We start from the raw sequence: 27,472 nt of genomic DNA, 5'->3' as shown, positions 1-27,472 counted from the left end.
GGTTGGATGTTAGAATGTTGGACTGTGTGCAGTGCCCGCCTCCATCAGATATGAGCACTCAGAGCACAAACCTCCACCAAACAACAAATATCCTCTTTGCCAGATATTTGCAGTTAAAAGAACCATCGTACAACGATCACTCACACTTTAAAGGCTTGAAAGACATTTCTATCCCCATTATTAAAAATACAGTAGGTTCAAATGGATGAGCAGCCCAATTGTATTTTATTTATTTTTTTGTAAATCGCAATGAAATGCACAATTCATTTCAAGTAATTTAGGAACCATATGATGTGAATTTTGAAATTTCATGAGATGATGAGACATTGGCTTTGTTTTTTCAAACTGATCCAGAATCAGTATATTGATCTGGATGCCCTCCAAATTATTTGATTTGATTTAATTTGATTTAATTTTCATTTCGAACATGAACTCAACAGCTGTGTATTTACCACAACGAGAAAATAATGATAATTACTAATTCAAAAATCAAACAAAGCCAAGAGAGAATAAAATGGCTACAAAATCCTGCACGTGAAGCCTGTACATGTTCGAAAAGGAGGAGGAGGAAGTTTAAACGTTTATTGTCCTACCCTCGTAATATCTAGTACTATACTTTAATTCTATACATACATGAATCTTCTTATAATATACATCTATTTACACTATAAAGGGAGACATAATTCATTGATATATCTCTATATAATTATACAATTAATGTAATCCACTATACATTCATCTGTCCAAACATACACATACATAAGTATATATAGTTTCATATTTATATTTCGAAAAGATACATGTTATGTGTTAATGTTTACCGTATTTTTCGGACTATAAGGTGCACCGGATTATAAGGTGCACCGGTTTGTTGTTATTATTATTATTATTATTATTATTATTATTATTATTATTATTATTATTATTATTATTATTATTATTATTATTATTAAGGCTCATTAAGCAAAACAAAATAGTCAGATAAGTCAAACTTTATTCAACTCATTCACAATAATTCTAAACATTGTTCAGGTTTAACACATAAAATACAGAACAATACACTCACTTTTTCAGTTCAGTATGTTGAAGCACAGTACTGGTACATATCACTCCACGAGGCGTCTGACTACGGTAGCCCTGAAGCGCCAAAAATTCATCAAGTGGTAATAAATAAATGAACACCAGTGAAAATATCACCTTCTTGGCAGGGAAAATGATAATAATATATATTGTATATATTGTTTAAACCTGTTTGAAGAAATACGGTTTCCGTGAATTCAAAGGGAACAAACTGGCATTAGCTGCATGTATTTGCACAAATTTTTGGCACCAATGTTGCATATGGTGTCGGTTACAGTTCGTACCCTCTGGCTGTGTCCACCCAAGCTCACACCACATGTAGTATTTTCTGTCTGCTGAACAGAAAGAGCACCCCCACCCACACACACACATTCTATCTACTCAGTGTGGATAACCTCACCATGGGTGTGCATCATCATGATCCATTGTGTCATTCTGGCCCATTGCTTGTCAGGTTCAGCCTTGACCACTTGTTCACCTGCTCTGCTGCCATTTGTGCCTCGTCCAATGTTTGAGCGCTGACGTGATTTGGCGAAAAAATACCTTCTCAATGAAGACAATACAGTATATTAAATTCCATACAGTTAAAATTATATAGAATAATGTTTGATTTCATTTGATTTGATGTGATTTATATTGATCAGTAAATGGCAACTTAAAAACAGTTTAAAATAAAATAAATTAACATCAAGAAATAACAGCAAAACAGTATCTTGCATCTTCAAATTCTTATGCATCTCAGTTTACATAAACACAATGTTATATAAAAAATATTTTCATTTATTAAATGTATTTGAAAGGCTACAAAAAGTCACTTGAATTTGATAATGCATGATCATGTTGCTACTTGCCGCATATCAAGCATATATATTTAACCGGCACATTGGCGGTTAAATGAATCTGTTACCACACAATTAAAATCTCTATTTTCTTCCACAATAGTGTTTTTGTTGGTTTAGCTATCTAACAGAAAATTAAAACTTAAGGTTAGTAGTTAGTCTGGAGATGTTGCAGGAGGTGAAGTAGGAAGGTGGCCCGAGTCATTGTAAATCGTGATTTATTTTTAGGTTAACAAATTGGTATATCATGATTTTATTTGTCCTTAATCATTATTAGCTTCTGTCTCTTGATTTCAATACTTTTTTTAAAGCTATAGGGAGCCATTGCAAAAGAGTCAAAGAGCCACATGATGCTCCAGAGCCACAGGTTGCAGACCCCTGGCCTAACCCATCATACAGCTCACACTGCTTTACAACATTTACACTGATGTCCACCCCATATATCATTACGTGCGACCAGTACAAGACGTACTGTAGTGGTAGCATTTCCGAGCATGGAGGAGGCCGCAAAACGTTTAATGTTGCACTCGTTTTTCGTGGTGAGGTTATCATAGTGTATCATGTTTTTCCTGCAGTCTGTGCCTTCTCCTCGCCCTCCGAGGGTCTCTTTTCTGTTTCAAGTGTCTTGATGTCAGAGCTGGCGGTTCCAGATCTATGGTTCATGGCTCAACTAGTCTGGAACACTCGGATGGTCTATCCTTCTATCCTATGCTGCGGATGGCTGCCACCTCTGAACCTGGTTCCGCTGGAGATTTCTTCCTATAAAAAAGATGGAGTTGTTTCTTCCCACTGTCGCTAAATGCTTGTTCATGTGGGTTTTTGTTTCGTTTTTTCTCTCTTACTATGGACTCTATATTTTTGTTACGCGCTTTGAGATGACTTTGTTGTATTTTGCACTATATAGATAAAGTTGAATTAAATTGAATCAGTTTGGTCATTTAATCTGTGATGTGATGATCTGGCTTCATTTCAATAATAAAAAGCTTGCAGCAAACACTCAGTCAGCAGTAGAGATCACGCAGTTAAAAAGTCCTTCTCGTGTGAGTGTGCATGTGGAGCGTGCATGTGTGTGGGTTGGTAAAGTTGAGTGTTCAGAGGAAAACTGCTGTCTTCAAAGTGATGTGTGATGACATGGGTTCTCATCCAGTCGCTCTTAGTCATGATTTTTCTTTATTTTCTATTTGTTTTCTCGTTGAACACATTTAACATGAACAAATAATAATCAATATACTGACAGAGATGGTAAAAAGCAGGATTGTGTGATACTGTGCTACTCGTTGTATTTAGGCCTGGGCAATATATGAAGATTCAAGATAAATTGAGTTTTCCATTTTGGTGATATGGAAAATTTTAATATTGTCTATATCGTTAAATTTTAAATGTATAGCTTATTTTGGATTTAAATACTTGTTTTAGGAGTCACTGCTTTTGCTACTTCTCAGAACAGCATGAAAAGCACATTTAGATGGATTGCTGAGTGCGTCCTAACAAGCCACACTACAGAACTCACTCACAGGTGCTGTCCCTTACAGGAGAAAAAGCCAAAAGTGCCACATATTGTGCAAGTGTTTTTTTAATAAATGGGCCTGTGTGCATTGCATTTTCTATCACCAAATGTATCTCAGAATTGTATTTCTGGTGGGAATTTTTGTTGTCAAGATTTATATTGTATCGCTATTTTGAGAAAAAATATAGAGATAAGTATAAAAAGTAATTATAAAAAACTGTGGAATTACTGTACTTATAGCTGCTATTATAATTTTTATTCTTCCTTTTTCTTAGACGGTAGACGGTTGGGTTATTATAAGTAGCACCTATTCTCATTCATTTCTCTGCATGAACTGCATCAGTAGCAGAGGGAAATTATATCCCTGAAGTAAAATGAGGCAGACGACGACTGCTTGTGATATAATAACACTTTGCTGTGTCTTGCAGAGTTGACAAAGGTTAAGTGTTCACTCTCTGTTTTACATCAGTTTGCATTTATCTGGTTGTATAGATCATTTTCCACTTGCTATATCGTGTGAATTTGCATCAACCCTTCTTTAATTGATTTGATCCATAACTTAAAAGATAAAAGCATCTACTGGCTTTTAATTTCAAAGTTTATCGCAAAGTAAACAAAACAAAAATGTTGTAAAGAACTAACTTTATAAAACAAACTCTTCAGTCATTTGCTGCAAATGCAGCATCGTCACTGCTTTGCTTTCCCGTGAAGCTGAAAGGTCAGTTAATTTGGTTTTCTTTGTTGCGTCTGGCAACCCAAGCTTTTCCCATCCAACCACAGGCTTTCTCAGCTACTTCTTTACATTGTATTTTCACTCAGGAATATGGAATCTGCTCGTTCAAGGTATCAGAAAATGTATATTTAGGCAAGGTGAAAAAAGAAGTTAAAAACAAGATTTTTGAAGTGTAGATCTTTGCAGTCAAAAGAATGAAATGGTTGAATATATGGTATCTAACAGTTACTTTAAATCTTCTTTAAACTTATTAACTTGTCCAAAAGTGTGACTGTGGCTGTCATCTGAATTTATTCATTTTTTTTTTTTAGTGTTCATTTATTTATTTATTTATTTATTTATTCATTTATTAAGTCCAGTCTAGTTTCTTTTTTTGAGAGAAGTTTCATTTTTTCTTATCTGTAAAGCAGACAAAGTTTCAGAACCTCCACATTGAGCTTTTCATTTTTAAGTCAAATGTATTTCATATGAGGTACAACATTTCTTTTTTTCTCCTCACTATTTGAATTACTTGTTTTATTAATTCTCACCTTTGCTGGGACACATACAGTATGTCATGTTATACATAATGTATTTGTGTCTGCAGGCTCGTCTAAACTCTTTCCTGTATCTCGTCCAACATTAACCTTGAATTTGGGCCTTTTTATTCATTAATTTCTGATGTTTTGCTCGTTTTAGAATTTGAACTTCAGCTTTTGGTGTATTTTAAAGAGTTGTGCCACATATTATTATTGATGGATGAGAAAAAGTCTGTGCGCTGGTAAAAAAATTAAATAAACTATAATGTTAAAAAATAAACTTACAAATGTTTCTGTGTACCTCCTGAGAGGTTTACAAGTACCCCTAGTGGTACACGCACCCCAGTTTGGGGACCACTGGTTTAGATGCTAAAAGAGCTTTTAATTGTTCCTAATTTATTTTTTTGTCAATGTATTTGATTTTTATTTTATTTATTATGTAAAGATTGTTTTTATCTATTTGTTTAATCACACTTATCTGAGCTTTTCATCAGTACAGATTTCTGTCCCACCTCTAATCAGGCAGGTTTGGTTTTGGGTTTTTTTCAATCTTTTATTCTCGTTCTTCACAGTTTTATTGATGTCTAGAGTTTTTGTGTCAACTCCACATACAGGTATTTATATAATTCTTCATGAGTCAGACACATTTTTCTCCAGGGCGTCAGCATTTAGCATCTCAAAGAGCATAATCTGCACTCAAACTCAGATTTCTGTGTTCTGGGATAGTGAAATATGTCGTTGAGTCGTGTGTTTTTTCCTCTGTGTTATCTCTCCACAAATCCAGATGTTCTCAGTTCCATTATTTATTCGTGTTTTTTTGTCACAACATCTTCATAGTTCAACCACCTGGGGCTTAAATAAAGATCTTTTCCTTTGTGTTCTTTACTCCTGAACAGACCTTCCCCCTCCGGCCACGAGAGATCGGCCTCCGGGCTGTAAGACGGTGTTTGTCGGGGGTCTGCCAGAGAACGCCAATGAGCAGCTCATTATGGAGGTTTTCGGACAGTGCGGCGACATAAATGCCATACGCAAGAGCAAGAAAAACTTCTGCCACATTCGTTTTGCTGAGGAGTTCACGGTGGACAAAGCTCTCTTTTTGTCGGGTGAGTGTCACGTTAAATTATCCTGACTACCAAAAGAAAAAGGCTTTCCACACAACAATTTAATTGTACGGATAGAAATATTCAGAGTTAATAATTCATCACAATACCAAAGAACCATATAGCCTCTTGATGTGAGTGAAATAAATGAATAAATTGGATATATAGGATGCTTCTCCTATATACACCACAGTTACAAGCTAATATGTTAATATGTTTAAGTTTCATTTATCCAGACAACTTTTTTCCATGAAATTAGATCTCCTGTCATGTTTCGACTGCCAACTGTCAGTCTTCCTCATCTAATGATTGCTTTGATGCATACCTAGATGCCTCTGAGGAAGACTGACAGTTGGCAGTTGACCATAACATGTTATTTTTACAAAAAAAACACCAAATGAAGTCGATGGAGCATTACATTAAGTATATGCAGTATAATAAACTACTAAAGCCTAATTTAGTTTAAGTCCCGTCCCAGGAGACGGGACTTATATAAGCAAACTGCTTCTCTCGTCTCCTTTTTCGGCATGTACAAAAAAAAAAAAAAAAGAATTACAAAACTTCTGTGAATGCAACCATGTCGGAAATAAACTGAATAAATAAATAAATAAATAATTTAAATGTTCCACTCAACAATTGTTGAGACTAAGAGCGAAAATAATGATTATTTAAAACCTATAATAACACCTCTGTCAGCAATTAAAAACTCGACAAAAATGTCATTAAGGACCCGATTCAATCATAATTCATCTTAATCCAATCGGTTAAATCTTTTGTGGTAAGTGTAAATTATGATATGAAAGGAGCTAATAATTATAAGTAATTTCATGTAATTTGTTTGATGATATTTTTTTTTTATGCCAGCAGAGCTTTGTGGCTCTCACCTGGTAGCAGAGTATGATAACAGATAATAAATATAAATAGGAGTTTTATCAGTTGACTAAAGCCTCCACTGATAGAGTTGACGACAGTCTTTGTGAACTTAAAGATTAGATAAATGTAATGTCAGAAGACTCCACATCAAACTGTTTTATGTCAGAAACTGTTTTATCTGGGGCTATATGAATAATATTGAATTGAAGTAAAGAAATGAATAAATAGGAGAACAGTGAGAATAATTCTGCCACAACTGTATGGTTACACCCAACAATGCATTGGAGGGTTCCTCAACGTGATATGATCAGCTTTCATCTAGAAATGGGACCGCTTAACAGGGAACTGTTAGAACAGTGTGAGAGCTCGACAAGGTTGTTTCGTCCACTTTTAAAAGTGCAGTTTTACAGGTAAACTCAATCAAAGTGTTTAAAAACAGCCACAGGAAACACCCATCCAGCCGATGTTGCCTTTAATAATCCTCTCTTTCAGCTTCCCAGTTCTAACTGGTTTGTAATTCAGGACACAAACTGCAGTAAAAGTCAGAGTTCAACCCAAGCCCACTTTAAGTTAATACAACAGACATAAAGAACAGGTTACCAAGAAAAGTATCTATAAGAACATTAGTGAGTCTTATCTAATCTTTACAGCCCATTGTGAGCTGCAGACGTCAGACGGCCATTGTTGTTGTTGTCTGGCCATGGAAAAATATATGTTACCCTGCAGCTTGTTGCCTTCAGAGTGATTCTATGGTATGTGTGATCATTTATGTGCAAAAGTGTGTGTTTGAAAGAAGGTTTGGTCAAACTTTATTTGAATTGTATACATAAGGCTGACATTACGCTGTCATTAGCATGAATAAGGTGTCGTTAAGCGTTGCTCGCTAAATGATGACACATTCTGCTAAAGTATGACACCTTTGGAGCTATGTTGGCATTTTTTAGGTTAGGTGGAGGGTTCTAGTAGTGTTAGGTGGGGTTAGGGGTTAGGGTAACGAAGGGTTAGGGTAATGAACAGCCTTCATAATTTGCCAGCGTAATGTCGGCCTTATGTATACATTCATTCATTCATTTTCAGACCCACTTATTCCTGTTCAGGGTCGCGGGGGTCTGCCGTTGCCAATCTCCAGCTCTCATTGGGCGCTGGGCGGGAGTACACCCTGGACAGGGCGCCAGTCCATCGCTTAAGTAAAGTTGTATACACTTTACTTAAAGTTGTATACAACTTTAAATAAAGTGTTACCGAAGGTTCACTTGATTTCAGCATCTTCTCTACCCACAATGAAATGTGGAGGCTGAGGTTCATTATATTAGAGTGATGGCAACACACACACACATACCACACTCTGTTCAAACAAACCAGTGATGGCGCACACTCCACCAGGGCCCAGGGAACCACCTCTCCAGTGTGAAATATTGACAATTTGGTCAATTAGGAACTTGAAATAAAAAAGATGGACTGAAATAGAAATTTCCAAACTCACGCTTGTTTCTTTTCGCGACAACATCCAGAGATGCTCTTCACCTCCCTTCATGATGGCAGGTTTAGTCTCTTCAGGGAATAAAGACAAGTATCATTACTGTGTCCAGCCAGTAATGATACTAAGTAATGAAAAAGTGAGCTCCTTTTTTTTTCTGTCAGTTCAATCAGTTCAGTTCAGTTTGGGCGTGTTAATCCTTTGCACTCGCCATTTTTCTTTTTCTGCTGTTTCAGGGTTCCCGCGGATCCTTAAAAAGTCTTAAAAGGCATTAAATTCATGAATCTAAAAATAAGGCCTTAATTGTCATTAAAATGTCTTAAATCAATGTTTCAAAAAGTCTTACATTTTAACACATGCAGTAAGTATGATTTTATGATTTTAATTAGTCTCACATTTCAATGTAAATAATAACATTCATACATAATTTACCGCAACATTGCGCAATCACGACAGCGGAACCAACTACAAAACAGTGACGTAGTTGCTTTCAACAACATGGGAAAATGTACATTTAACAAAAACTGCCTGTCCAACCAACATTTTTCTTAATGGCTTTTCTTAATGTTTTTTTATTTTGTGTTTTGGTTGTTGTTTTATAGATTTCTGTGATTTTGTGTGTTTTTGGAGTGATTTTGATTATTTTAGTCTTTTAGTCTTTTGTGTGTGTATTTTTTTTAATTTTTTTGTATTTTTGTGTGTTTAATTTTGGGGGCCGCCAGTTGCACGTCTGCACTAGACACTGGAAAACATTTACCATAACCCTATGTAACTGATGTGGGATTTTTTTTCCCTAGTTTTGTTAAGTTGGTCTTACATTTAGTTTCAAATGCCAATAAAAAGTCTTTAAATTAATTTGATCGAAGCTGTTGTTTACTAATCTTCCTGGTTTCGTTAAAAAAAACTAAAAAACCAATATTCTAATATATGTAAGAGCAGAAAAAATTAAAGACAGTAAAAACATACAGAAACACTACTGTAGATGAAAAGGTACGTCAAGACACATTTTCATTACACCAACAAATACATTAAAAAATACATGTTATATAGATTAAGATTGGTAAAAATATGATTTTAAAGCATTTTTAAATATGCGTGAAGTTGACATGTCTTTCAGGGCCCTAGGCAATTTGATCCATAAGTTAAAAAAAATCTACAAAAGACAGACATTTGTAAATAGTTGGTATTAGGTTGATTGGTGACTAAGTTGCAACAGCGTAGAAAGTTCAATAAATTTCTAGGTTATCCTTTTGCCTGATGAATGACAATAGTTTAGCAAGGCTGATGTGTGCAGGAAGTGTGAAGTTGACAGATGTCCACATTCAAGCTGTTTCCCTGCTGCAGCACACACACAAACTACACGACCGTGACTCCCCCCCAGTGAGAATTTATCGTGCTATCTGCTTTACAATGTGTTCTCCTTTATCTGTGATGCTATCTGTCTCATGTTTATCTCCACTAAGTGTTGTTAGGTGGTACCAAGGTCAGCTTTACTGCCTCATAGCTTAAAGTTGGTTAGATTGGTGTGGATTTTACATGATTTTACAAAGACAGAAGGATGATGGATGGATGGATAGATGGATGACCTTTAAAATTAAGCATCTGAAGACATACTGAGATTAATGGGTGCTGCTGATGCTGGAACAGACTCTGTAAAGGTCTAAGCCTGAGATAAGATCTAGAGAATGATATGCCCTCCTGAAGATCTAACTGATGTAGTCCATCCTATACTCTATTTAAAGCTGCGGTATGTAGAATGAAGAGACTTGTACAGAAACAACCACGTCCCTTACCGGTATCACACAACTGTGGAGCTCTTAGTGACATCTTTCTCAATAGGGACTAGTGGAATATATAGGGACTTTATCTTGTGTTATTGGACAGTTTTCTGATGTTTTGGAGACTTGAAAGCCTGTGTCACTTGCTGCTGTGAGGACAGTAACTAGAGGCTCACAGCCCCTCCTCCAAAGCTTAAACACACGTCCTCCGCGAAGTCTATTCCTCCCAAACATGTTTGGGACTTTAGACTAGGGCTGCACGATTATGGCCAAAATGATAATCACGGATATTTTGATCAATATTGTAATCACAATTATTCATCCTGTTTGGGAAAACTTTTGTTTTTAACTACTTTTTAACAAACAACACAAACAGTTTGGAGTACAAAGAAAAGCTTTAAACAAGAATAATAATAAATACTATAAGAAGAATTTAAAATGTGCTCTGGACAAACTATATAAATACGCTGTTACAGAGGGCAATTCTTTGAAAACTATTACAGCGTATAAATAAAAGTTAAGAACATCAGGCTTATTTAAGCCTACAGGTTTTGGGCAAAAAACACCAGCCTGTCAACATTTTCTGTCTTGAGTGTCCGCTGGATTAATGAATAAGTACCTACTAATTTTAGGGCTGCCACTTTAATGCGTTAATTGCAAATAATTAATTAAAGGAAAAATTAACGCGCTAAAAAAAAATAATCGCATTTTTTTAGAGTTCCAAACAGCGCAGAACCTTTCTTTGTTTAAGAGTTCCTGTTCTACCCATAATGCTAATGCACAGTCTGCAGTGCAAGACTGGAGAGTGCCGAGCTGCTCAGCTTTGTTTGCGTTATTTTCGGATTTTAAAAGCACCGGATGGAAAACACAAGCCTAGTTGTGTGCAAGTTGGGCAAGAAAGAGTTTGCCTTGTTACCGGAGCTTTGCAGCCTTCACTAACACCTCAATGTAGCGGCTAGCACGGACGGCTAGCGCGGACGCTCGGACAATGCTAACTGCTACATGCTGCAAGCCGTGACTGACAAATGAACAAACTCACTGGATAAATATTATCATGTGAAGGAGAGAAAAAGCAACAAGTTCGGTGTCAGAAAAGTGTTCTTACTGTTTATGATGTGCTAACTTATGACGTTTTTTTTATTAGCTTATTACAAACCCAGTGCAATAATGAAATACTAATGCTGTGGCAGCACTTTGTCACTGTTTTAAATGTGTTTTTATATTTATATATAGTATGAATGTAGTGTGTGAGTGAGTGTTGGTGGTGGTCGGAGGGGCCAATGGTGCACTATGGCAGCCTTGCTTCTGTCAGTCTGCCCCAGGGCAGCTGTGGCTACAATAGTAGTTTACCACCACTAAGTGTGGCGTGAAGGAATAATGCCTTAATTCTGTAAAGCGACTTTGAGTGTCCAAAAAAAGCGCTATATAAAATTGTTGTATTATTACTGTTGTTATGCTTTATAAAGCCACTTTGTTATACATCAACGTTTCATCTGCCACAATAATGTCATTTAATTGAAAATACCTCAAGTTGAGGGCGTTTCTCAGCAATTTTTTGGTGAGATTAAAAAAAAGATTAATTAGATTAATTAATTACAGAGCATGATTAATTAATTGCACAATTTTTTTAATTTCTTGACAGCACTAACTAATTAGATATTGATGTTCATCAACTCATGGGAACGCTCTCCTCACCTAAAACTCTCCAGTTTTTAAGGTAGCTTAAAGAAGCCTTAATCATGTGTTCGCCCCCTGGTGGTTGGCTGACTCCTGGGGTTGAGAAAGTACCTGATTAGTGATGCAGCAGAGAATAGAATAGAATAGAATAAAATTGTAATCATGATTCAAATTTGATTAATTGTGCAGCCTGTTGCTTCTCCACGTCAGTTTTTTCTTTTTCCTCTTGCTTTGCCGTGTAACCATTGTGCCTAATGCTGCGATAGACACTTCTGCTGGAATGTCCACCATTACACTTTTACTATCAATGGTACGTGAACGCGTCGAGCAGCCAATAGTAACACCCAAAACAGCTCATGGAGCACTCCGTTTGTAGAAAGATCTCTGATTGGCTGAAATCTAGCGTCACGTTCCTGGATTCTAAAGTCTAAATGTAAAACAAAGAGAAGGAAAACAGTTTCCACTCAATACTTTGAATTACAATATGCTCAAAAGTGATTATGAATTTTTGACCAAATGAAGCCAAAGAAAAACTACATACTGTACATACTGCAGCTTTAACTTCCTTTTTTTTCTCCTCCGTTATTTCCCCCCTCAAGGTTATCGGATCCGTTTGGGTTCCAGCACGGACAAGAAAGACACGGGTCGACTCCACGTGGACTTTGCCCAAGCTAGAGATGACCTCTACGAGTGGGAGTGTCACCAGCGAATGTTGGCCAGAGAAGAGCGTCACAGGCGCAAGATAGAGGAGGACCGCTTTCGGCCACCGTCCCCTCCTCCTATTGTCCACTACTCTGAGCATGAATGCAGCCAGCTGGGAGACAAGATCAAAGGTAGGCAGAGAATCAAGCATCGAGTGAAGCTCCATCCACGTGGGTAGCGCTGGAAAAACGTAAAAGGCTTTTGTCAAAAGGCGAACTCTGTCTCTGACTGAGATAGGGTTGAATCCTTCTGCCAAAGTATGGCCTTTGCTTTGCTGGCCTGGCACTGGCTATGTTGGCTTGGTCATGGAATTTGAATGTGTCACCATGGACTGCCTCGCAGAGTGCAGCATGGCGCTCAGCCACAGGGCAGAGAAAAGCACATAAAGACCTGCCGAAAGGAAGTGTTACATCCGACCTGTGGACCTAGAGGCTGCAATTCCTGATTTCTGGTGTCAGTAGTTGCACCACAGGTACTGACAGGCTGGAGGAGGAAAGTAGTGCCAGGAGAAAGAGGGAAACGATAAGAACAATACAGCTGCAATAGAAAAAGCCGCCTCCGGCTCGGTCTTTTTTAGCTTTTGAAGAATTCACTGCTTCAATCTTTCCATGGAAACCATCTTAGACTAGAACGGACAATTTTGTGAGAACATATCAACATATAATTCAGTAATCAAGACATTTTTCATCATATCTGATTATGTGTTCACCTGCTGCACCTTTCGACCACACTGTTCACATTGGAGTCAGACAATCAAATTTAAATTTAGTCACTTGTTTCTCGCTCATCCCGTCTTTTTGTTGTATTGTTGTATTTCCTCTCATTCTCAGGTTCAGATTCAGGTCACTTTATTTGTACCCGTAGGTAGATCTTCTTTGACGTAAGGTGACACTCAAAACACAGGAATGTAACGAGCAAACCATACATTGATCAAAATACATTTGGTTGAGCAAATAGAGGATTAAAAGATTAAAAAAAAAGACAAAGATAGAATACAGAAAAGAAAGAGCAAATAAAATAACTTATGTGCAAAAACATGCTATGTGTTCAGTGCTGTAACGGCTTTAGGAACAAAGCTGTTTTTAAGTCTTTGAGTCTTACATTTTGGGACAATGAACCTCCGTCCAGAGGGAAGAGGCTTAAAGTGTCAGTGCAAGGGGTGGGAGTGGTCACTTTAAATGGAGTTAGCTATCCTCTGTAGCTGCTGACTGTACAGTAAAGCTGAATTCAGCTGTGACTCACCCAATAGTGCACTTGACCATTTGACAATTTGGTCGATGGACTTCCTGTGTAAAGCAAATTCTGACATTTTCTTCTAAACACATTAAATATGTCATAAATGTGTTCCTTAAAACATGTATAAAGCCATTCAACCATTTAGAACCTAATTATGGAGCTAGGCTTCAAAAACTGTATTTTCAATTTCTGTGTTCCGAATTTACGTTATGTAATGCAACCCTCATTAGCATAAACCCGACCCTGCTGCTGAAGCACACCAAACTTCCGCGGCCTCCAGCTAGCGCAATTCGGCAGCTAGTCAAAAACAAATCACATATTCGGACTCAGGGGAATAAAAAGTGTCCGCTGGTGCCACATTTTCCATGAAATTAGCACGTGTATACACCACAATTTAGTTTTAAGTCTCTAGCGGGCACAGTTTTCACTCTACCCGGTAAGATATTCCGACTCGGGCGGAGCAGACCTTTCCGCTGATATCGTTTGGCCTGATCCGAGCACTTTTGGAAGCACTATCGATGCTGGAGCCGCTCTCACACTGCTCTCTCCCATAGACACAGCAAGGAGGCGGTGCCCGGTGTCCTTCGTGGGCGTGGATCCAGCGCCTCTAACTGACACGCCCCCATCGTCTCAGAGCAGAGAACTTTTGAGACTTAATTTTATATACTTGGTGATTTTTTTTCATTTTTCAAATTTGGCTCAGTGGTCAGTGACACATGTTTCTAACACAAATTTATTTCTGCTTTACATGGACTTTAAGGTTTTCTGACCGAACCGTGACACAGATCAAATGGATTCAATAAAAGCACGATTAAACACGGTCATAATGGTACGGTCATGGTGGAAATGTACACGCTTCCATTAACAATGTAAATGCTACTGACTACTTTTTACAAATGACTTCACAGACTAAAGTGGTTTTCCTAATGAGCAATGACATCTTTGGGTCTCAGTCTCTTTACCTCCTCCTTCCTTTATCCTTTTAAACGCTTTCCTTTTGGTGGCAGCGTTCCGACGGGATGCTGATTTTAACCGAGCATTTGTTTCTACACACATTAAAGCTGCTGTTGTCAAAACACAAATCCCTGCTTGTTGTTGCAGATTGAGGTTCTGCTGTTTCCTAAATCGGTAGCCTGAGGAGAGAAGGCCATTTGGCTGTTTTCATCAGCATTTATTTTGTCATAATTCCTCATTATAATGACAAGAAGCTTAAGGGGGACTTTTTTACTTGCTTTCTTTTTTTTTTTATACACAAATAGATTTAACCTTTGTTTTTTATCCTTCCTTCAGCTGTCATTGAGCTCTGAAGTGCTGTTATTTTAGAGGACAGTTTGTCATAATTACAGTATCTTTTTTTTTTTGGTAAACTTTGTATTTCTTTGTTCTTCTGTCTGACCTTGATGATGTCGTTCCTTCCTTTGGTTTGCCATCATAAAGTATCTCTCGTGTTCATTTATTACTTGCATTCGGCTTCATATCCTCTAACACAGTAGTTGCTACTAATTGGACATTTTTGCATTATGTTTACGTGCCACATGCCTTTTTCTGAAAGTGAGTTAATTTATTGTATTGAGTGAGGTCTATTTTTTTATTTATTGATTTATTTTTGAATGAACAAATTTTAAAAAAAATTATGAAGATGAATTAACAAATCTCAACAGAAATCTCTATAAAATAAAAAAGGCAATTTCAATATAATGCTCAATATAAAGCTTTTTTCTGAACACAAGTTAATTTAGTGTATTGAGCAAGGTCTTTTTTTTCTTTTTTCAAATGAACGAACAAATAAAAAGAATTATGAAAATGAATACACAAATTTCAACAAAAAAAAAAAATGTAAAAAAAAAAAAAAGTGAATGTAACCATGTCGGAAATAAACTGAATAAATAAATAAATAAATAAATCTCTCTAAAATAAAAAAAAGTCATTTTCAATATAGTAATTCAATATAAAAAAAATTCTGAACACGAATTCATTTAGTTAGTTGAGTAAGAAATTTATAGAAAAAAAAATTAATTTCAATTTCAATATGATACACCTTTGACTCCTTTGACAAAGGATAGGGAGAATTGTTTCATTAACAAATGCAAAATCCAATAAAATAAACATTTTTTCACACCATTTTTTCTCCTGTACTTTTCCTCTAAACCAGACGATGGCAAGTTTGCCGAAGCAGTGCGGGTACTTTTGACCTGGCTGGAACGGGGGGAAGTAAATCGGCGCAACGCCAACAACTTCTACTCCATGATCCAGTCATCCAACAGCCACATCCGACGGTTGATGAGTGAGAAGAGTCAACATGAAAAGGAAATGGAGGAGGCCAAAGAAAAGTTCAAGACAGCCCTGGCTGGGATTCTGGCCCAATGTGAGTCCCAACAACCACACATACAGTACGTAGTAGAAATACAATCCAAATGGGTTTGCTTAATTCATTATAGATCATCTGATTTGGCCTAATTATATGCATTGTATGTGCAAAAGAAAGATGGAGACATTTTATTTTTTGGCTATGTGTAAGTTTGAGCTATTGGTTAACACATATTACAATAACTGAATTTAGTGTACAGCATGGCAAAACAATATCTTTATCCCTAATGTGCCTGGAATACTGAAGTCCAGGAAAAAGTAAGTATGCTGTTGTTCTGACTCTCCCACATCATACAGAGAGTGTTTTAACACTGTTGTAAATAAGTACCAGCCCATGTATTTAGTTCAATAGCCACTTCGGAGCATCATGATCTATCTTGTTATCATTGCTCGAAGGTAAGTGGAATTTTTTTATTTAATAGTGTGGGCGCCAGGAGTTCACTGTTTACTTTCCATTCCTTTTGAAAAATCGTTAAAATATATATAAAAAAAATACTACATGTAAAAGTAATGTAGGAATATTACTACTGCTGCTGCCCTGAGATAAAAGTAGATAAATGCCGAGCACATTATTTTGTACAAATGCAACGAGGCTCGTTCACATGTGTTCAACTTGGTTTGAGTTGATGAATAGCCAAGAGCGGCTTTACGCAGCGCCCACCTTTGACAGCTTCGGCTCCGCCGCTGCTTGTTTACAACACAGCCTAAGGCGTTTTTACATCCACATATCCCACCATGTACTATATGCATGTTTTAATGCTAGGTAAACAGCCTGAAGTTGTATAGCACAATGTTTAGCATTTAAGCCAGGGGTCTCAAACCTTTCTGAAACTGTGAATTACTTTATAGGTACAGTATACTCCGAAGGGCTACCAGTTAGTTAGACCAGTTTCTTCTTAAATACTAAACATTAACAGTTTTACTTTAATTAGAGGGTAAGATAATGAGGAAGGCTAACAGTAACTTAAAAAGGTAAGAAATGTTGCACTTTTATTTCTCCTGATTTGTGCAATTGTTTCATTTTAATTACATTTCATAGAAAAATAATCATCTTCCTATTTTACCAGCTCCTAACTAATCTCATGACATGTTACATTTGTAAAATGTAATCATTATGTCACATTTTATTAAAATCCACCTAGCTTTTTAACAAATATGTCTTATATCATATTATATACAGTGAATATATACTGACCATACACCATACAGTGGTACATACTACTGACCATACACCATACAGTGGTGTATGGTCAGTACATACTACTGACCATACAGTGGTGTATGGTCAGTACATACTACTGACCGTACACCATGCAGTGGTGTATGGTCAGTACATACTACTGACCATACACCAGATCTGCAACATTTGCAAACATTTGTCACAATGTTTCAGTGAAATTAAACATTTAAAGATTTTATAATAATACTAACATTTTTCACATGTATTGGTATTTAACTCTACTTAGTACAAACTACATCTGTCATATGTATATATGTATTTATCTTTGTGAGTTTGAATCCTGGAATGTAAATCAGAACAACAGAACATGGAATAGTTTTTGTGAGACTGGTGTGCTTGTACTGTTTTATTTAGTTATTTCAGTTGTTAACCAGTACACACATGCCTATTCATGGCTCTGCTTTCCATTTTTGGATTTTCTTATTATCGCTCTCTTTCCTGTGGGAGGTTTTTTTTTTTTTTTACGTAAGTGTCAAATCTGAGTAACTCAGTCACGGAAAATGAAGTTTGTGAACTTTTTTTTTTTTTTTTTTTTTTTGAAGTCGTTGTGATTCAAGCTGTGATGGAATATGTCACCCCATCCTCCCTTAAAAATGTTTGCTTTTAATCTTTGGAGGTGTCTAGCCATGCATACAGTTTGCCTATGTTTGAGATATTGGTTTGTGAGTTCTGAGTTCCACCTCACTTCAGCAGAAGTCCCTTGAGGCTCACAGCTTTTAATATAAAGGTGAAAACTCATGAGTATTTTTGTTTATTTGAAAACTTTAAAAAAGGGATTGCTGTGATGTGTGTGTTTGTGATTACCATTTCTTATTTACATTATATAGGAAAAACTGAAATAGTTTTGGACATAACTCATCCCTGGATGGCGAACGAGCCGCTCTGCGTCCGCTGTTTTGCCCTCGCCATCGATCTCCCCCATCAAAATAAAGCTCCCGGGGAAGCTGCTATTGATCTTTGAGCTGTTCCATTTCTCAGCAAACAGCACAAAAGACACATGCTCTTATAGCCGGTGGTCTTATTGACTCCCCCGTGTGTCTGTTTGGACCTCCCTTCACAGTTATCTGTGACCACCCATGTGACTCCGCTAGCATGATGATAGGAGGGGTGATACACAGTAGGGATGATAGAAGCTGACAGGAGACGCAGAGCTGCTGTCATCCTACACATCTGGTAAAGGATCAGTGGACACCCTAGAGGTAAAGCTTTTCTATTGTGGTCCTACAAACTACTGTCAGAGCCAAATGTGAGCCTGAGTCTGTTCTGACTTTAACGCTAATGTTGACTTTAGTTACAGTTTGGTTTGATGGACTAGTGGCAGCTGCTGACGCTGGTAAACCACTCCCAACTAATAATAATATTAATATTAATGCAACGTGATGTAATCTGGCTCCCTTTTACCACTCTCATCTTGGTTCAGTTGGGTTTTTTTTTTGGCATTTTTTACATTAATTATTTAAAGCTGCTTGCGATAATAACTAACAATTTTAAAAGTGTACCTCTATGTCAATTTTTTTCAATTTTGGGTCGCCCAGAATTCAAACAGGGTCACCTGAAATGTCTAGTAATTGATGAAAAAAAAAAAAACCAAATTAAAATTCTATTTTTGTAATTTTTTAGATTATTATTCTTTTTCAAAATAAAACACCATCTCAAACAACTGTATTCAATACTTTAACTTCCTCATATATAAATGTAGTTTTAAAAAAAATTGCAGTATAAACATGAAATATTTACTTAAATAGTTTTATATGTATTTTTGTAATTTTTTTATTATATTGTTTTTTTAATTAAAACACCACATACAATTTCAAGCATCTGTATTTTATACTTCCACTTAATTAAATATAAATCTTATTAAAAAAAATCTGTATAAATATTAAATAGTTAATGAAATGAACAAAAATAGAAAATAAAAATTCAATTTTTGTAATTAAAAAAAAAAAAACACCACGCACAATCTCAAGCAACTATATTCTATACTTTTACTTCCACAAATATAAATGTAGTTACAGAAAAGTAGTGATACTCGTATCACTATATCACAAATATGATGATTAAAAAAAGTATTTTTGATTTTAAAAAAAAAAAAGAAAAAAAAAAAAAGTGGGGTCGTCAGAAATTTGTGATATCAAAATGGGTTCAAGACCCAAAAAAGGTTGGGAACCACTGCATTGTCATTGAAAAGCTGTTTACATAAATCTTCTGATAGGAATTTACTCACAAACAAATGTCAAATGTAGAAATGCAAGCGTGCAAACTTGTTCTCTGCATGCATCACGAACAATCCGTTTGTTGTTAAATGGTCATGTGACTTGAACTTGGGGGAAATTGTGCACATTGAAACAGTGATTCACGTGATGACATTTGTGTTCTGGTTCCTTTAGGGAACTTCCCATCATACGACGTCTCCTTAAGAGACAAAATAAACATCCATCGTTTCAGTCTATGACCAAACCAGAAATGCATTGGGAAGTCACCGTGGGCGTGTTATTATGGTCACACTGACATCAGTAGTGGATGAGAACAACTTTTGGTTTCAAATACAGGTACAGTTTTTAAAATGTTTATCATTGCAAGCAGCTGTGAAGCGTTTTAAAACATCTCTGATGCTGGAAATGCATCAGTTTTTAACAGCTAATTTACACCACTACGGTAATAGTGATTAATCAAGTTATATTTTTGAATTTTCACAACATATGTACAGTAATGAAATACTGCCTCTTTGGTAGCTGTGGGGTACTGCCTTATTATCTCTTTATTAGGCGAAGCTCAGCAGAAAAAGGTCCTTATGATATTGTTTGCAACAAAATGTACTTCGTCCATCCAACTGAGATGGAACATTCAGTTTAAAAATATTTAGCTGTCATTTGTAACTAGTGTTGTTCCAATGCCCTTTTTCTTTTTTTTTCCCGATACTGATACTCAGTTGCCTGGTATCGGGTGCGTTTGATACAGATATATGCCGATATCTCGGTGTTTAAAAAAAAGATATGACCTGTTCTTCTTCCAATTCTTCAGAGCTGCATGCTCACTTGGATGTAAAAATCATTGCTATCATGGCTTTGTGAAACAGGAAAACACTTTTTTATTGCCTACCTGGTATGAGTGACAAATAAATAAACTCTTTTCTGAAACCTGAGTTTTGGCTCTCAAATGCCAACACGCAACTATACGTGTTTCTATAATCAGGAGTCAGTGCAGCAATGACAGTCGGAGAAGGATTGTTTGAATTTCAACAATTCCTGATTCTCTTAAAGTTGATATCCAGAGTTTCTGAGAAATCTGTTTATGTATGATTCTTTTCAAATGCGAAAAATACCTAACTAGTTTTTTTACTATGGTCTACTGCCAGTGGTCATTTATATACATTCATGTATGTAAGTCCGTCCTTTGTCTTTGCCTTACCTGATCCATAGACCTATAGCAATGCGACCCGATGCGACCCTGTTATGTTCCGAGAGGCGTGGCTTCTAGTAGGTTGCAGAGGCTGGGGGAGGAAGTGGAGCTGTTGAGGGCGGGACATCGAGACGTCCTCTCAGAAACTCCGGATATCAGCTTTAAGATCCATGGTCAAATAAGTTTACATGTTTTAAATGAGCTAACCTCTGCTAACCAAAGGTGTTTCTGGGTCAAATTGTTTGAAACTCTCCATGAATTCTATTATTATGAACTTTTTTACATTTAATGAACTTTACTAGGAATTTCTCCCAGGGCTGTTTTCAACTAGTGTATAAATATCAAATCTATAACCTTGGATGGCCGAGCTACGCTGTAATCTATTTTTATATTCTGACATTATAAAAACACAAGTATCCTTTAAAAAAAAATAATTGCATCTAATTTGTCTAATATCGCTGTACTTAGCTTGTACTTTTCATCTTTTTTGCTGATGCCTGAGAGTTCCCATTTCCAAATAATGAAGGAACTTTTAAAGAGAAAATAAGCTTCATCAATGCTATCCTTAAATGAGGCTCCTCTGGTCACTGTTGTTGAACTGCTGTGTGGTCAACACTGCCAGAGTCTGACGAGGTTATATTTAGCAACTGGCTGTTGCTCAGCAAAAATAAAAGTCCCTCATTAAACAATAAGTCTGCAGTTGCACAGCTGCTCTTACAGCCTGTGCTGAGTGTTTCCATCACAATCTTTTAAGGTCACTTGTGTAAAAAAAAGATGCAGCATCTTTGCATCTAGTTGTTGCAGAAAAACTGTCAAAATCCACACGTGCTGCTGTTAGAAGTCTGTATTACGATTCAGAAATACGCTGCTTTTGGGTGTCATATAGGGGTTTCATTAAATTTGCAAAAATTTGTGTTTATTATCAATAACTAAGCATACAACCAAGTGCAAATTGCAATCACTATGAGCTTAAAGGATCATTTTTGTATCAAGTGCTTGCAATGGTCCACTTGAGCTTTTTAAACTTGAAAAAAAAATCAAATTGGAAACTTAATGCAAGAGACTAAATTTAAAAAAAAAAAAAAAAAAAACGAATCTTGCATTTGACACACTTGTTACTTATTGAAAGAAACTAGGTCAAAGAAAAGGCCAGGGTCAGCGTTCAAGAAGCTCAATATAAAATACATTATTTCATTTTTAGTTTGACTTGTTCAGTATTTTATTGAATAATGCAGGTGTTGTATGAGATGAAATCTGCAACCCTTTAACTAAGAGAGAGGTTTTAGGGTTAGGGTCTGTTCTCTTTCAGGCTGACAGTGCTGATTTCCTGTCGATTTATGCAACTGATTTATAGATACATTTAAGCTCAAACAAAACACACATGGTTCTTTATTCCTCATCGAGACGACTTCAAGATGTTCCCCATATTTTAACTGGGAAAAATATTAGAAATTGCAAAGCTATGGCAGAAAAATATCTGTTCCATCTAGTTTTATTTAGCTTTTTACTTATTTTGTACTTATTTTGAAGACAATTCCATTTACTTTTAGTCTTAATTTAGTCATATGAATTCTTCTTCTTTTAGTCTATTTTCAATTTATTACATTCACAAAGATTTTAGTGGACTATATCTGTAGAGGATGGAGCCTCCAAAATTACCTCTATTTACATTATTTTTTAGATATTTACTCATTTTATTTTTAGCCTTTTTGTCAAACCACAAGTTCCCCCGCCTTAAAATGTATATTTTGAAATTAATGATAACAAATGTTTACATGCACCCACTGAAATTGGCTCAAATATCACAAAAAGTAAGCATACCTCTGGTTGGGAATCGACAGGCTATGCTTTAAAAAATGTAGGGAAAAACTGAACAAGACACAGATTAGCTATTATTTGTATAATCATGCTACAGAATGGTAAGACAATGATGAAAAGGTGGCATCCAAAGAGTTCTGCAATTAGGTTAACAAACTGAAAAACATTAAATTATTGACAGTATTCACCTAGCAGTAAAAGTCAGATTTGAAACATGGAATCCAATAACAGAAGGTTTTGTTTTTATCAGAAAGGGTAGCTAATGTTAGTGTTGTCCTTTTAATAGATATCATTTATCTGTTCAGACAGCTTGAATCACCAGAGGAATGGTAGCTGCCACCCCAAACTGTCAGATTATTGGAACATTTTGCAAGATGTCAACATTTCAACCTCCGCAGCGTTGGTAACAAAGCATGAGTTTCAGCAGATATTTACCAGGCAGGGGTTCGATCCTGAAAATAAACATTTAGGAATTCATAGTTGAGCTTGTTATAACACCACATCCTGAGGCAAACCTCATTTTAGCTGTTTTTGTACCCAGCCAGCTCAATAAACAGTCAAAATTCCACCTCCGTCCAACCTTTAAGCTTTTCAAATCGTCTCTTGATATGTTAAATGTTTTCTGTGATTATGGGCGGGGCTTCTGGACCAGTTAAACATGCCCAGTCTACACTGTAAAATATCCAAAAAAAACAATCTATGCTATGCTAACTAGCTACTCATTACTCACTATACCTCTCTTTTCACAATTCTCTCAATCCAACCTTCTCGCCACAGATTGCAGAGTCCACAAGTGCTAGTTTTTATAGGAGGGGCGAAGCCAACAGTGACGAGAGAAACCACTAAAACATCACTAACCACCGTTCTCGCCATTCTGGACCATAGGACTATGGATGGAAATTAGTGTTTAGCTAAATCTGGTGTATTTACAACTTTGGCTGTACATTAATACACACTGTCCCACTTAAAAAAACAAATAAAAGAAAATCAGCAAAATGTAATTGTAATAACCTAGAGGGCAGTCACTCTCACAACTTTACAACAAAATGTGCTAAATTGAAATACTTTGACTAAAATATGAAGAGTTGGACTAGAATCAATCAAAACCACTACTTCATACACAAAGACATTTGTTTTCAGCATAAAAAGATGGTTTGGGGATTTAGTTAACAAAGCACTAGCAAACATTAGGGCTTAATGTGTCAAGTAAAGTGCCCTTGAGCAAGGCACTGAACCCCAACACTACTCCCTTCATTGTAAAGCGATTTTGAGTACTCAGATAAGCGCTATATGAAATTGATGTGAAATAATAATTATAATGATAACAAAGCACTAGTGAACTTTAGGGCTTTAATGTGTCAAGTAAAATCAGAATTAGCAAGTGGGCAGCAAGGGCCGGTATGTGATTTACAATTCAGTACTCCAAAGTTTTTCTAATTTAGCTCATTAAAAGTGTGTCTGCTAAAAGAATGTATATTTTTTGTGGGCAAGTTATGTTGATCAGCAATGCACAGGATGATCCACGAGGATTAGCCGGTGAGTGGAAAACACTTACATACACTACCGGTCAAAAGTTTTAGAACATCTCACTTTTTTCATTTTTTTTTTTTACTGAAAACTATTATTCATTTTATTTTGTCATTGCACAGTGAAATGAAAGCATAGAACAAATGCGCAATTTGAATTAAAAAAAAGAAATGATTGAATCCATGAACAATGCTGTTCATCACCTGATGCTCATGAGGGTCTGGTACCACAGTGTGTTCCAACACTGCTTTTATGCAGACAGAGGGGGTTGGAAGTAACCAAGAAAAGTTGGAACACCTTCAAGACTGATTCGACCTTCATTGCTGTAGAACAGCTTTAAATTGTTAACCCACTTTATGAATATTTGTGAAATGTATATTATTTTTCAGTTTTGGGTAATCAAAACCTCTGGCTGTTCAGTACTTACCTTTGTACCATTTCAAGCTATTCACTGGACTAGCACGACTTGAATTGCGATAAATAACTGGAAAATGTAGGGTTTTCTGAAACTTTTGACCGGTAGTGTACATCACACACACAAACACACACAGAGAGACACTTTAAAATCTTTAGTTGACTCCACTTTCTCACTCCTCTGCTCCTTCCCAACTGCCCTCTGTCTTTCTCTCTGTTTCTGGATGGTCACTGGCCCCTCCCTCCCTGCATCCTGCCACAGTTGAACAGATTGTGTCAGTATTCCAAGCTGCTTCCAAACAAAAGGCATGGGACCATTTCTCCAAAGCTCAGCGCAAGAACCTGGACATGTGGCGCAAGCAAGTAGAGGTTGGTACACTTTGGTTTCCTCCTGTTGTTCACTGAATAATTAGATTTTCAGCCCATTTCGATCTACGTCTGCTGTTCCGTTTTTCATGTCTCTGTCGATGATTAGTGTCCTCTCGAGGCAAAATGCTATCGAGCGGGCATACACTGTGCGATTCTTTTTCAATTGTCGTACTCAGCTCAGCTAAAGTTGTGCGACTCAATTGTTCGAATGTTCGTAGTTCACGATTCCTATTGTCACACTATAAGGACCGACACTCTGACGATACCTGACTGCTCACACTGTACTTCCATACACGACACGCCCGAGTATTCGGCAATGCGACGTAAAATATAGAAGAAGAAGAACTCTGAACCATTAAACCATTAAAACAGAAGAAGAACATGAACCCGAAAGTGGATCGTTGGGGTCAATTACATTTTTCAATTACAATTGCTTCTTCAATTATTCATGTTCAATTACAACTCAATTATAATTATGGCGACCAGCATTTTTTCCAATTACATTTAAATTACTATTATTATGTATTCTCAAAAAGTTCACAATTCCTAAAGTTCAATTAAAATGAATCACAATTACTGAGCCTGAAATAAATAACCTAATAAAAGGTGCGTTAGCTTTCTGTTAGCATCTCTTATGATAACAGGTCCGATATCGGCTGTAAAATACACTAAAGCATATATCTACCATGTATTTTCTTAACTATTGGTTACCTTGTTAGGCTTCCTAATCAATGAAAATATAGGTTTTAATATCTATGGTGTGGGCATTTGAGCTTTTTCTGTGTCAGTATACCCCTAGATTTATATATATTTTTTAAAATGGTAAAATTTGGGAAAGCTAAAACAAATTTTAATAATTGTTAAAGGCAGGGCAGGTCATTTTCAAAAGCTAGCATGATTTTGAATGTCGCATTCTCTGAAGTCTCCGCCTTATTGGAAAAAAAATGAACCGTCTTTTTTCATTGGTCGAAGTTATTACAGGTTTACAGCTGCTACAGATGATGGATTTTCTTCATTCCTTTTTCAGAACACTTTAGATCTTAATTTTTGTCAGACCATAAAGACAATTTCAACCAGAAACTTAAAAAGTGTATCTGGAGAAAATTACCTACCCTACCTTTAACTACATATGTGTAGAAGTGTATAAAAAAAAGAAGTGTAACATTATTCCCTAGTTTTGCGGGAAAATATAATTGACACATTTTATAGATATAATAACAAAGTCGATTATCTGAACTCAATTACGACTACAACAGCTTTTTTTTTAATTATAGTTACACCATTATTGTAATTAATTATCAGTTACGCGATTACAATTATAATTGACCCCAACCCTGGTGGATAGACACTAGCGATGCGAAGCAAAAAGATATGCGCTGCCTTGAAAATTTGTGCCTCTCTTCAAAAAAGAGAAGGCGGCTAAAAGTGTTTGCCCATGCGCATTGTGAGAGACTGAGGTAAGCCCGTGGCACTGCTTCAACAGTACGATACCCTTGCGACCACACGATTGTGAGGTGTTAATCGCACGAGTCAAAAATCGGCTCAAAATGGGCCAAAAATCCCACAGTGTATTCCCACCTTAAGTGAAGCAAGTCGAAAGGCTGTGCTCCTCCTCACGCCACCCAGAGTGGAGGTGGAGACCTTTCCTCCTTCCTCTAACCCTGACCCACCACAGGAAGGGAAACAAGCTGCTGGGTGAGTTCTCTGCCCTCCCCATAGGTGTCCAGAGCACAGGTAAATTAAACAAGCCTTTTGCCTGTGCATCAGTGAAGCTGTACGTACTGTAATTACAGTGGTTCATCTTATGGCCAGATATTGTTTATTTTCAACTCCGAGTGTGTGTTTATGTCATCTACTGTCTGCTTGTTATTGCACCCTGATGCAACATAGAGAATTAATTGGTGTGTCTATGGTATCTGTGTAATGAGGGTCTGGAGTGTGATGCAGTCCGGGGGTCTAATGGACCAATTTGAGCAAATCTGTTTGGTAAGTTTTTTTTTCCTAACATCAGTGCAAGAATCAGTACCTGCAAAAGAATAGTTTAGTGCATGTGTCAAACTCAAGGCCCGGGGGCCAAATCCGGCCCTTTAGAGCAGTGGTTCTCAAACTTTTTTAGTTCATGTACCCCTTTTCTCTTATTTCTCAATCCAAGTCCCCCCCTTTGTTCCACCACAACATTTTGTTTAGAAAACTATTCAAAAACAACTATAGAGCATAATGATGGAATAATGAGTGATAACACACGTTTTAAAGAATCTCATTTTGTAAATGAGGTGAAAGAAACAGTGGCTCTCAACCTGTTTTTGGATCGTGACCATTTTCATATCAAGAAATTCTGGCGACCCCAAACACATATTCTTTTAAGTATAGAAATAAGTTTTTTTTTAAAGATTATTTTAATTTTGAAAAGACAATAATAATTAAAATATTTCAAAAATCTATTTAAATTTTTCCAAAATTTAAGGCAACCCCATTTAAACTCCAGGCGACCCCACATGGCGTCCCAACCCCAAGGTTGAAAAACACTGATTTAGTGGCTCCTGAATAGATTTATTTCTATAGTTTTTATCATTTCTGCTCATCTCACGCCTGGGGTGGGACCAAGACTTTATTTGTTAATTTTCCTCTCTCTCTCTCTCTCTCTCTCTCTCTCTCTCTCTCTCTCTCTCTCTCTCTCTCTCTCTCTCTCTCTCTCTCTCTCTCACAAGCACCCCCTGTAGTGCCATTGCATACCCCTAGGGGTACACTTACCCCCGTTTGAGAAACACTGCTTTAGACCATCCAACGTGGCCCACAAGAGAATGCAAAAACTAGAGAA

The 27,472-nt window shown here is 36.6% G+C and overlaps 1 protein-coding gene and 1 long non-coding RNA gene across 5 annotated transcripts in view; one reads left to right on the top strand and one right to left on the bottom strand.

Moving 5' to 3' along the window:
* Window positions 1-27,472, top strand: part of enox2 (ecto-NOX disulfide-thiol exchanger 2) — a 240,171-nt gene that overhangs the window by 178,383 nt on the left and 34,316 nt on the right. For all 4 annotated transcript variants that reach the window (XM_028460204.1, XM_028460201.1, XM_028460203.1 and 1 more), the window contains 4 exons: window positions 5,574-5,780; window positions 12,182-12,415; window positions 15,673-15,885; window positions 24,548-24,654. In XM_028460204.1, coding sequence (XP_028316005.1) covers window positions 5,574-5,780; window positions 12,182-12,415; window positions 15,673-15,885; window positions 24,548-24,654 — 761 coding nt within the window. The remainder of the gene's footprint in view (window positions 1-5,573; window positions 5,781-12,181; window positions 12,416-15,672; window positions 15,886-24,547; window positions 24,655-27,472) is intronic.
* Window positions 80-25,499, bottom strand: LOC114471411 (uncharacterized). The gene is made up of 4 exons (XR_003674969.1): window positions 25,356-25,499; window positions 19,099-19,109; window positions 612-623; window positions 80-92 (listed from the first exon to the last, which is right to left on the bottom strand). It is a non-coding gene; the product is annotated as an uncharacterized LOC114471411 (long non-coding RNA).

Source organism: Gouania willdenowi, chromosome 10 (genome assembly GCF_900634775.1).
Source record: "Gouania willdenowi chromosome 10, fGouWil2.1, whole genome shotgun sequence".
Classification (NCBI taxonomy): domain Eukaryota; kingdom Metazoa; phylum Chordata; class Actinopteri; order Blenniiformes; family Gobiesocidae; genus Gouania; species Gouania willdenowi.
The sequence above is the reverse complement of the archived record's forward strand: the minus strand, read 5'-3'. Positions and strand labels throughout refer to the sequence as shown.